The 12,231-nt window shown below is 35.4% G+C and overlaps 1 protein-coding gene across 10 annotated transcripts in view; it reads right to left on the bottom strand.

Annotated features, from left to right (window-relative positions):
- The window catches only part of LOC142321485 (high affinity cAMP-specific and IBMX-insensitive 3',5'-cyclic phosphodiesterase 8-like), a 1,158,933-nt gene that overhangs the window by 3,468 nt on the left and 1,143,234 nt on the right, over positions 1-12,231 (bottom strand). For all 10 annotated transcript variants that reach the window (XM_075359602.1, XM_075359603.1, XM_075359607.1 and 7 more), the window contains 2 exons: positions 11,537-11,695; positions 10,382-10,511 (listed from right to left, as the gene is read on the bottom strand). In XM_075359602.1, the coding sequence (XP_075215717.1) occupies positions 10,382-10,511; positions 11,537-11,695 (289 nt within the window). The remainder of the gene's footprint in view (positions 1-10,381; positions 10,512-11,536; positions 11,696-12,231) is intronic.

Below are 12,231 nucleotides of genomic sequence, written 5' to 3' on the forward strand. Positions count from 1 at the left end.
AATGCTAATATGATAAAGGTCAAGGACGAAGAGACCAGTTTCTTATTGGTTGACACCATTTGTTTATCTTTGTTGATAATTATGTTTGTAAAAAATTATAAATTTATAATAAATAAAAAATTATAAATGTAATCTTTTTTTCCTATTCAGCCAGTGGGAATTACCGTTCAGGTATTACTTCGGAGGTTGAATGAGGATGATATGTATGAATGCAAATGAAGTGTAGTCTTGTAAAGTCTCAGTTTGACCATTCCTGAAATGTGTGGTTAATTGAAACCCAACCACCAAAGAACACCAGTATCCACGATCTAGTATTCAAATTCGTATAAAAGTAGACTTTCTGAGGACTTGGACGCTGGAACTCTCGACTTCCAAATCAGTTGATTAGGGAAGACGCGTTCACCACATGACCAACCCGGTGGGTTTATAAATGTAATCTAACCAAACTTAACCTACGCTCGCTTCGCACACTAGTCAAGTTTAGAGAGCGTAGGTTAAGTCTGGTTAAATTATATTTATAATTTTATTTATTTATTTTCTAATTTCAATATAGCATTTCAGTGGTGCCGTCTAAGAACTAACTACAGAAGCTAAGGGGTTATTTTTTTTCTTACAAATGAGTTCAATACCAGAACTTAGCTTAGGTATGTATAAAACTAACATTGTGTATTTAGATGTGCAAAAATATACATTTTTCTATTTTTGGCAGATACAGTAGTTATGGAGCCACAAACCTTTTCATCACTTGTTGAAATTATTGACAGTAAAAAAAGGTAATTGAGTTTTTGCAAACAAAGAAAATTTTACATGAAACAAAAGTTTCATATAAAATAAAAAAAATAAAAATAAAAAAACCATAATATGAAATTACAATTTACTGCAAAGAGAATTCGATGGTTGTGTAATAAACTAAGCTGCCATCAGGAAATTTCCTTATTAAAAGATACATGGCTAGAAGATACTCATTTGTCTTTGGAAAATACTGTTTATTTATTGTTGGGTTAATGACCTACAGAAAATAGGAGGAGAGGGCAATGACTGTCAAGACGAATCCCCAATTTTTCCAAGCAAAAGTATAATTAAGGAAGAGTTCTGCCAAATCAATGGATTTTCGGAGGTATATGCAGAGAGACAAGAGAGTGCTTCATGTTTGCTGTACCGAATTGGAAAAAAAATATTTTGCTTGATATCATTAAGGCTTGCATGTAAAAGGTTCTTTAATTATATCCGACAAGTGGAAATCTTATGAAGATATTTCCAAATTAGATGGCTATAACTTTCAACATCTTACAATAAATCATTCAGAGTATTTCGTGGATCTTGAGATCGGAGTACACACACAAAATATTGAAAATTTATGATTGTGTTTCAAACAACGTAACAAAAAAGAAAAGGGCACCTAGAGAACTAATGGATTCTTATATTTGTGAATCTTATGATGCCACAGCTATAGGGATGAAGAAGATTTATTTGAATTAATGCTCTCTCTTTTTTCTGTTTAGCCTCCGGGAATTACCGTTCAGGTATTACTTCAGAGGATGAATAAAGATGATATGTATGAGTGCAAATGAAGTGTAATCTTGTACAGTCTGAGTTCGACCATTCCTGATTAATGTGCACATTAATTTGAATTAATGCTGCAACACATCAGTGAATTTTATAAATAAATCATTCAATTGTTATTGTATTTTGTAAATTCTGTATTGCAATCACGTATAATAACAGTAGGTCTGAAAAGTTCCCGAACTAAATTTCTGTAGTCGATACAAGTAGCGCCATCTCTCGGGCAACCAAAGTATGTAGAGTATGATGTCTGACGAGTGTGTGTATAAAATTTCATCATGTTTCGTCCCTGCAGTCTCTAGTTATATTCGGCCGCATTTGTTGTGTTCATCTGACTTTATGCGAGCTCACGTCATGGAACAGAGAACCACGATAAAATTTTGTTATACTTAAAAAATTTTTCGTTGAAACTTATTATGTGTAACAGCAAGTATTCAGTGATGAAGCCGCATCTGGTACTACAACATACATAGTGGAGATGGTTTAAAGATGGTAGAGAATCGTTGAACGAACAAAGCGGGAGGCCGTCAACAGCTGTTCACGACGAAAACGATGCGAAAGTGCGCGCGCTCCTGGTCGAACAACTTCATCTTACCCTTCTGGCCATAGCAGAAGAGCTAAAGATCGGTAAAGTCAGGGTACGTACAATTGTAACAGAAAAATTGAACCACCTAAAGGTGTGCTTTCGTTTCGTTCCACACTTCTTGACCGAAGACAAAAACAGGTGCGTGTATCTTGCACTTAAGACTTTGTTGAAACTACCGACAGCGACCCGACTGTATTGCAAAGAATTGTAACTGGGGATGAAAGCTGGTGTTTCATGTATGATTCCCAAACAAAAAGTCATTCCGCTGCTCGGTTGAATCCTGGAGCACAAAGACCTACGAAAGTCAGGCAGCAAAAATCTAGAATGAAAACGATGTTGATTGGATTCTTTACTCAAAGGGCCTGATTCATTATGAATTTGTCCCAACTGGTCAAACTGTGAATTTTAAATTCTATTTGGAAATAATGAAACGCTGATGCGTCGCATTCATCGAATCCGGCTCGAGTACCGTGATCCGGGCAGTTAAACTCTTTTGCATACAATGCCCCGGGGCACACTTGGGAACAGTTTTAACATGTTACTATGCCGTAAATCAAATCACCGTCATATCCCACTCGTCCTATTCACCCGACTTGGCTCTAGCAGATCATTTTCTGTTCCCAAAACTCAAATTGAAGATGAAAGGCCGCTTTTTTGAATACATTCCAGCCATCCAAAGGGCTTGCACCCAGCATTTGAAGGCAAACCCACAAAGTGATTTCAACAGAGCATTTGACGAGCTCTACCAGGGCTAAACAAATGTATAACCAGAGAAGGATTCTAGAGGGCTGATGTGAGTAAATTCATTTATCTTTAAATCTGTATTTTTATTTAATTTAGTTTGGGAACTTTTCAGACATACTGTGTATATACACACATAAACACATTAAAAAGTGTTTAATAATTATTCCAATTTTGTGCTACATTACCATTATTTTATATATCATTAATAATAAATATTGTATTAAAAAGTATATTTTATGTATTTATCATTTATCCTTCATTTCTCCTGGTTAATTTTACTTAATAATTATAGTATATGTTATTTTGTATCATTAAAAAAAAAATCTTATTTTTGGTGGTGGATATTTTCCAAAAAAGTACCAAATACTGAATAAAGGACACATTAACAGAAATAAATAATTAAAATTATATAATAGTTAAAAAAGTATGTATAAAAAGAGTATAGTTTGTTAAGTACTGTCATAAATTAAACAATAATAAAATAAAATGGTCCGATAAATGGTATAAAATGATGATGGATAAAGGGGATTTTGAGAATGATTTTAGTGGGGTAATTTTTTTTTTTTTTTTTTTGTTTAGGGGGAAAAACGAGCGGTCGTTATCATCGCCCGGAAAATAAATAAATAAATAAAAATAAAAGTAATTAAAACTTAAAACTACTATCACAGTAAGCAAAATCCGGAATGGGTGTAAAAGGCCCATTCTCGGATAACAAAAACACTAACATGTAACTTAAAACTACGTTAAAAACTATCATATTAAAACTAAATAAAACTTAAAACTAAAAAAAGAGATAAAACTTACAACTAATATCACAAAAATCTTACAACTAATATCACAGACGAATTTAAAAAACATAAAAAAAAAAAACAACAAAATATGAATATATATATAAAACAAAATTCCGATAGGGAGTGTAAAAGGCTCGCTACTCGGATAACAAAAACAATACATAGGACTAGAGTAATTAAATTTTTTGTATTAACCCTATACTACGCAAAAACAGAAACATCCGGTTTAAAACCTCTTTATCTTTACACAAGATACCACGGATGTTTCTGGGTAGTTTAAATTTACGACGCAATGCCGCATAACATATGCAGTCCACGAGTATGTGGCGCACAGTCACGCGGCAGTTGCAACTTGCGCATAGAGGTGGTTGTCCTCTTGTAAACAGGTACTCGTGTGTGACCCTCGTGTGTCCTATCCGCAATCGACAGAGAACTACTTCCTCACGCCGGGGTTTTCTGTATGAGGAGTTCCATGGTAACACAGAATCTTTAATCTGATGGAGTTTATTATCAACGGTAGCTGCCCAATCACCTTGCCACCTTGTTCTTAATAATTGTTTTACATAGTTAATGAAATCAGAAGTAGCAACTCGGGTGGTGAAAGGAGGCTGGTTACATGCTTCTTTGGCAGCGGAATCTGCATGTTCATTACCTGGAATCCCTACGTGGCTAGGGACCCAGCAAAAACTTAATTCTGTGTTGCGATTATTCAACTCAGCGATTGCGTTGTAAATTTCAATGACGATAGGATGTTTGGAATAAAAGTTTTTTAAGGCTTGGAGAGCACTACACGAGTCACTGCAAATAAGAATTTTTCTATATTTAGGGTTAATGATGTTTAGAGCCTTATTTATAGCGTATAGTTCAGCGGTAAACACACTCGTAATACGGGTAGACCAAACATATAAGTTCTCTCATTGACAACAAATGCACACCCAACTGTATCGTTTTGTTTCGATCCATCAGTGTATACAACCGCGTCTGGTTTCATCTTGGAGAGAACACACTGAAACATTTGCTGAAAGACAATAGATGGTGTTGATTGTTTATTGTATGTAGTCAGGTCATAATTAAAATTTATTAAGGTTTATTCTCCATGGAGGATATGAGCAAGGATACATAGGAAAGAATGACGGTGTGTCAACATTTATATGCTGCAGCAGACGCCAGGTACGGACACCTACAGGTGCAGTACGACGTGGATGATCCTCATATTTTCCTAGATTAGGATTTCTAAAGACCGAGTCAAGAGCCGGGTGATTCGGCTGTCCTCTGAGACGAGCAAAATAAGATAATAAAAGCTGGTCTCGTCTATCCCAAAGTGATGGTTCACCACAGTCTACAAGTAAGCTTGCGACAGGACTTGATCTAAACGCGCCTGTGGCAAGCCGAAGGAAAGCATGATGTACACTATCCAGCATTTTAAGCACGAATTGACGAGCTGAAGAGTAGGCGACACAACCATCATCTAAACGGGAGCGAACAAAGGAATAGTAAAAACGTATCATACATGACCTATCGGCTCCCCAGATGGTGTTAGTAAGGACTCGCATCATATCTAGAAGTTTGGAACATTTTGTTTTCAATTCTTTTAAATGTTTGACCCAAGTAAGACGGCTATCAAAAAATAAACCTAAAAACTTGACGTAAGTAGAGATAGTAATAGTCTCACCGTTCAGAAATATTTGCGGAATAGAAGGGTTTCGTAGCCGAGAAAAAACTACACATTTTGTTTTTTCGGATGAAAATGTGAAACCAGTAATCCTGGACCAAGCTTCAAGGTGAGATATAGTGTTCTGCAGTAGTCTCTCTGCTGTAGGTGTTGAACGGCTTACAATATAGATAGCAAAGTCGTCAGCAAATAGAGAACATGAGACAGGAGCCTGCACACATTTGGTAATATCGTTTATGGCTACAGAAAATAAGGTGGCACTTAATACACTACCTTGGGGCACTCCATTCTCCAAGATGACACTATGTGAGAGCGAATCATCTACACGAACACGAGCCGTTCGGTGATTTAAGAATCCCCGGATAAAAGCAATCATATTGCCCTTGATTCCCCATTCTTTGAGAGTGTTAAGAATACCACGTCGCCAGGCTGTGTCATACCCCTTTTTTATATCGAAGAAGATAGCGACGAGGTGCTGCCGATTTAGGAAAGCGTTTTGTATGGCTGTTTCCAGTGACACTAAATGGTCAATAGAAGATCGTCCTTGTCGAAAACCACACTGTTCTGGAGATAGAAAGCCATGTTTCTCCAAGTACCATGTAAACCATGTAAAACCAGGTTTTAGTACTGGTATAATAAATGCTTCAGACCAGCCGGGTGGGAAGACTTGTTCGGAGAATAAACCGTTGAAAATATTCAAAAGTTGTTGTAGTGCCGAATTAGGAAGGTGTGAAAGCATGGAAAGGCGAATGTTGTCCGGTCCTGGGGAAGTGTCCCGTGAAGTTTTAAGTGCATGTAACAATTCTTTAAATACGAATGGAGTGTTTAATTCACCAACCGAATCACCAATGTTTAACGATAATACTTCTATTTGTATCTTGTAACGTTGAAAATCGTTATTATATGATGAGGTGAGAGACACCGAGCGGAAAGATTTTGCTAGATTATTTGCCACTTCCGAGGATGATGAAAGGAGTTCTCGTTCATCAATAAGACCAAGAATAGATTGTTTAGGTGATCCGAAAATTGCACGAATTTTCTTCCATACAGTAGACGTGGGAATAGTGCGTGAGATAGTGCTCACGTATTTCGTCCATGAATTCCTCTTAGCGTCCAAGAATACTCGACGGCACACCGCTCTAGCCCTGCGGTATAAATTTAGATGTTCTGTTGTAGGCCTACGATTAAATTTTCGTAGTGCCTGTCGTAGATTCCTAATAGCATATTTGCAATCATCGTTCCACCATGGAACGAAAGGACGTCTAGGATTACCCGATGTTTGTGGGATATATCTGTTGGCATTCTCAAGTATCGTGGACGTAAAAAAAGAATATTGGTCGAGGATGTTCGCTTCATCGTCATACTGAGATTGGAATGCTTTATGGTATCCGTTCCAATCTGCCTTTTCAACAATCCATCTCCGTGGCCTTCTTTTAATCTCGCAGTCTACACCGAAACCAATAATAATTGGTCTATGATCACTGCCGTGAAAGTCATCACAAACAGACCAATTAAAATGAGGGAGCACATTCGGTGAGCATATGGAGAGATCAAGGTTAGATACAGTACCAGTTGATAAGGACATGAATGTAGGTGATCCATTATTCAGTAGGCAAAGGTCAAAGTCTTGTCTCAATCTGTTTATCATATTTCCTCGAGTGGAGCAGAAGGTTGAGCCCCAGGAAATATGATGGGCATTGAAGTCTCCTACTACTATTAACGATGGAGATGGTATTTGCGTGAGGAGATTTGAGACATCTAAAGCCTTGAACTCAGTGTTCGGTGAGAGATACAGATTGCAGATATGCAATTTGAAGGGAATAGAGACCTTTACTGCAATAGCAGGAATGACAGTGGTTAGTTGAATTCTTGTAGCAGACACCCCATTCTTCATGAAAATCGCTACTCCACCTACTGTCTACTAGGCAGTCGTATCTCTCACAGAAGTATCCTCTGAGTGTAATTGGGTCATGTTGTAGAAGGTGAGTTTCTTGGAAACACATGATTAGTGGATCATGTGCGTGCGCTAGTACTCTGATATCTTCAATGCGGGACCGAATACTTCTAACATTCCACTGAATAATGTTCATAAGTGTAAAAAAAAAATTAAAAAAAAAAGTTTCGGAAATTATATAAAAACTGGTTGTAGGTGATTCGGTTTTTCTTTTTTGTATTTTTTATTTTAAAGAACTCCGATGCCCTAGGGTCGGGTGGTTCTTCAACCATATCCTCCAGTAAATGAGGTGATGGTGGAGGAGGATTTATTTGAATGGGATGCTGCAGTTAACATCCCAGAGGTGGTGGTTATGTGGGTTCCCTTTACGGGGAGCTTATTAGGTGGCTTACTGCCAGCTGTGATAGTCGCTACTCGTGCCGGTACGACTTTGGGAGCAGGAACTTTCGTGTGTATCACACTGTTGGATTCACTAACTGCGACGAAAAACGTTTTCTTCATCTTTGTCAGCTCTGAGATAGTGGCTGTAAGTGAAGCTACTTGATCAGAAAGCATCTGAACAAGTTTTTTAAGCTCATTGCAGGATCCACACTGCTGATTATTAACATTTGTAGGAATTTGTTTAGATGTAGCGGTGGCAAAAGATACATCTGGTTTAACCAGGTTCCGTGAATTATTTAACTTTTTGTATTCTCTTCGTGCGGCCGGGAAAGATAGCTTTTGCTCTGTACAGATTTTGAGAATTGCCTTTTCTTCTTTAAAGATTGGGCAATCTCGGGAGCGGGCTGTGAGTGTGGACCACTGCAGTTTGCGCATTTTTCACTTTCTTCGCAGTTAGTGTCATTGTGACCTTCTTTAGCACATCGAGCACAGATCTCAGTTTTTGTACAAGTTGTTGTAGTGTGACCAAAACCTTGGCATCTGAAACATCGCCGTCGGTTGGGTATGAATGGTCGTACCCGAACCGAGAGGTAACCCACTTTAATCTTTTCTGGTGGAACAGGGAGATTAAATGTTAATATAAGAGACGGTGTCGGTTCTTCTGTTCCGTTCTGCCGTTTCATAATACGTTTCACTTCAACAACATCTTGGTGGCAAAGCTCGTCAACTATTTCATTGATATGTATATCTAAAAGGTCTCGACAAAAAATTACACCCCTGCTCGTATTTAAAGTTTTGTGTCTTTCAGCACTTATATTTATACCACCCATATTACGAAGACGTAAGATTGATCGACTCTGTTCTTCGTTGAATGTTTCAACCAGAATCGATCCGTCGCGTAATTTCCTGATGTTCTTCGGGGAGCCACTTGCACCTGTTACAGTTTTATTTATTAGGAAAGGTGAAACCTTTTGGAGGGAGCCACCTTCCTGACTATTTCGGAGAACAACGAATCGAATATTTTTAGTGTTCAAGTCTAAAGATTTGTAGTTCTCTTCCATAGGACTTTTATCCTCGTCAGACAAAGCTGATCGAGGTCTCTTCGCAAGACTTAATTTGGTGGTTTTTTCAGATGGACCACCAACCATCTTGGGATTTAATATAGGATCAGAAATTTTGGTCCCACGAGTACCGGCGAAAAATGGACCACTCCAGCAGAGCGCACGCGTACTGGAGCTAGAGCTAAGTACAACTGGGTTCGCCCTGGTGCCCAGAGGACATCGTTCAAGACTCACTACGTAGAGCCATTCACCCATCGGCACGATTTGTTCCCACCTTGGGTTACAGTTGCATTTCGTAAGATGTCGCAACACCACCGAGTGTTAATGTAAGAAATATCAGTGTAGGATGTAGTTGTATAATTTTGTGAGTGTGTATGTTGTAATTTATGTAGTGTTTTTGGTGTAGTATATGTGTATAATGTAAAGTGTTCTGCAGCTCACTGTATAGTGGGAAGAATAGCTGCAGAGGCTAGGCCCGTGGGGACGCCAACCCCCAAAGTCTTAAAGAATAAGACTCCCCGTCGGGGTAGTGGGGTAATGAGTAAATATATAAGTAAGGGGATTTCAACAATTTTGAAGGAAAAAATGAAATGTAGATGAGCAGGATGATTGAGGTAATGCAGAATCAGGGAGAAAAAGTACATTGTTGGGGAGAAAACAGAAATATGGTTGAAAAAACAGATTACACCAAGTAATCTGGAAAATACAATAGGCAAGATATTTAATGAAATTAATGAACAATCTACTTAAAACTTAATTTTTAAAATGACTTAAAAAAAAAAACTGGGAAAAATATGAAAATTGAAAGAAATGTCTAAATAAAATAAATATTTTAAAAATTAAGATTTAAAGATCAAATAAAGAAAAAACAAATTTTTTATATGATTATTAAATAATTATTAAGATAGTCATTCTTAAACATATCAATAAATGAAAACAAAATAAAATTGCGGAAAAAAAATGTAAATAAATAATAAACAGAAAATCAAGAGCAGAGAGGTAGCCCAAATTGACTGAGTGACAGAAATGAAATTAAATAAATTAAAAATAATAAAAACTTTAAAGTTCTTACAAGATAATTAATTAATAGTCAGGCAAGATAAAACAGTTAACAGAAAAGAAAACAAGGAATGTTTTTAATCTACAACATTATATAAAATAAATTTAAAAAATGAAGACTTAATTCTATAATTTTGTTTGTGTTAAATTCATAACATTACTAAATTTATATTACATCGGATAGATGAAAGCAATAAAAACCTGATGAATAAGTGTGGGCCTCACCATGAAGAATGATGCTAAAATGAAATGGTTAAGCAATGTATGGAACAATAAAACACTAAGAAAGAGATGAGAAAAGGAATTTGATTAACACCATATTCAGCAGAAGAAAAATCTGGTTTGGGTACATATTAAAGCAATAATATCTGTTGAGAGATCTTTAGAAGGAAAGGGAAGAGAAAGGATTTGTGGATAGCAGAAAAATAAAAAAAATGGGTGTTAACATATTAGGAAGCACATAATAGAAATGGAGAAACAGAAAACAGCAAAAGAAAAGTTATTTTCTCTCTACAATCTATAATTTGCTCTATTTTTTAACTGCATTATTTCTAATTAAAGTTAGCTTACCATCCCATGCTTCAAACATATCATTTATGATATAATCAATAAATCCCATTTGTGACTTAGGTATTGAGCACGACTGTCTATCAAACATAGGCATCACAATAGGCAGGTTTCTGGTCTTCTCTTCATCTGTCTGTAACATATATTAATTGTACTTTACATAATCTCTAAGTCATGTAAAAAAAAGTGATGAATTGAAAATATTAAGTTGATAAAATAAAAAAAAATATTTGTGTTACTTTTTCATGGGTTACATAGGTTCCATGAACTATATTTTTTATTCAAAATTATTTTCTTATCTTAAAATACATTTCTTGAATAACCACAACTATCATTAATAATGCAAAGAATATTAAGTTTCATTAAACTTTATTTAATTAAAATTTAATCAAGGAAACAACACTGCTCACCACTGTATGTGTTGCTGTGCTTGTGCCAAAAACAGCAATGCAAGCAGAATATAATATTTATGCAATGGAATCAACAAATATAGAAGGGGAAATATTGGTGAATACATGTATAACATTTTTTATTTTACCCACAATAATATTTGAGACCTACGGCACATTTTAGATGTGATGAAATTAAATGAGCACATTTTTAAATGTGCCATAAGCTTTTTTTTGGATGAGTCAGATGTACCCGTCCTAGGATGAAAATTTTTAAGGTGAAGATAATAAATGAAAAAATTGAAAAATGTACATCTTTACAAATTAAGAAAAAAAATTGTAAAATTTACTTTAAATAAAAAATGAGTACATTGATTCATATTTCAGAAGATCAAATTTTAAAATGAATCGTGAACTAAAAATCTTTAATTAAAAAAATTATACCTTTCCATCCAAAAAGGTGAGTTGTTAAGATTTTAAATTTAAGTTTTAAAATGACTACTGGGAATTTAAAGCTATGAAACTATGTATGAATTCAATTTTTGTTTAACTCAAAGCCTTAAGACATTTACTAAGCATTATCTACTGCTGTTTTCAGAATTTTCTCTAAATAATATTGTTTGATAACAAAAAATTAATTATCATTTCTTCAACGTTTCAAAAGTAAAGCAGACCAAATATATTAGGATGATAAAGTGGTACTAAAGCAACATTAATAAGGAAACTATTTTAGTAAACTATTTTAAATAAGAATCCTGTCAGAAATAACCTGATTAAAATATTCCTCAGCAATTCGCCGTGCCCACTCAACACATAATTTTACATTACGGGTAGGATTAGAGATATCAGCACATTTAATCATCATTCTTTTTACCAAAATTGCATCGTCTGGAGACATTTCTATAAATTCTGGGTTGTCACTTGGGCTCTGAAACAAAAGAATTGGATCAAATAAGGTAAATATACCATGAAAATGTCTAAAAACAAGTATTCACCTTAAAATTATAAGCATACAGATATTAAAATGTATAATTTTAAATCAAGCCTATTTCTCTAAAATTAAATGTTACATCAAGTGACTAGGATGTAACAGTGCTTCATTATTTGTATACATTAAACAAATGCAATTTTTCCGGAGTTGAATTAAATGGACATTCAACTTCACTTTCAACCAGTAGAGAACCAAGAGCTCTATTCTCCTGCTCTATGTTTTATACACAAAGAGATTCACAAAGAATGTAAAATCTTTCATGATATGTTCTGTTGGTGTAAATAAAGAAAAAAATTCACATAAACATAGTTTTGGAAACGCCTCGTTAGTGAATGTCAGCTGGTGAAAGATTTTACAGTGATTTGTGTGACTTCAGTAAAATTAAGCTAGACTCAATTCTTGGGATCTAAATTAAGGGATAAATTTATTTATTTAATATGAAATATGACTGAAAAATTGAAAAAAATAAGTCA

This window comes from Lycorma delicatula, chromosome 3 (genome assembly GCF_047948215.1).
Source record: "Lycorma delicatula isolate Av1 chromosome 3, ASM4794821v1, whole genome shotgun sequence".
NCBI lineage: Eukaryota > Metazoa > Arthropoda > Insecta > Hemiptera > Fulgoridae > Lycorma > Lycorma delicatula.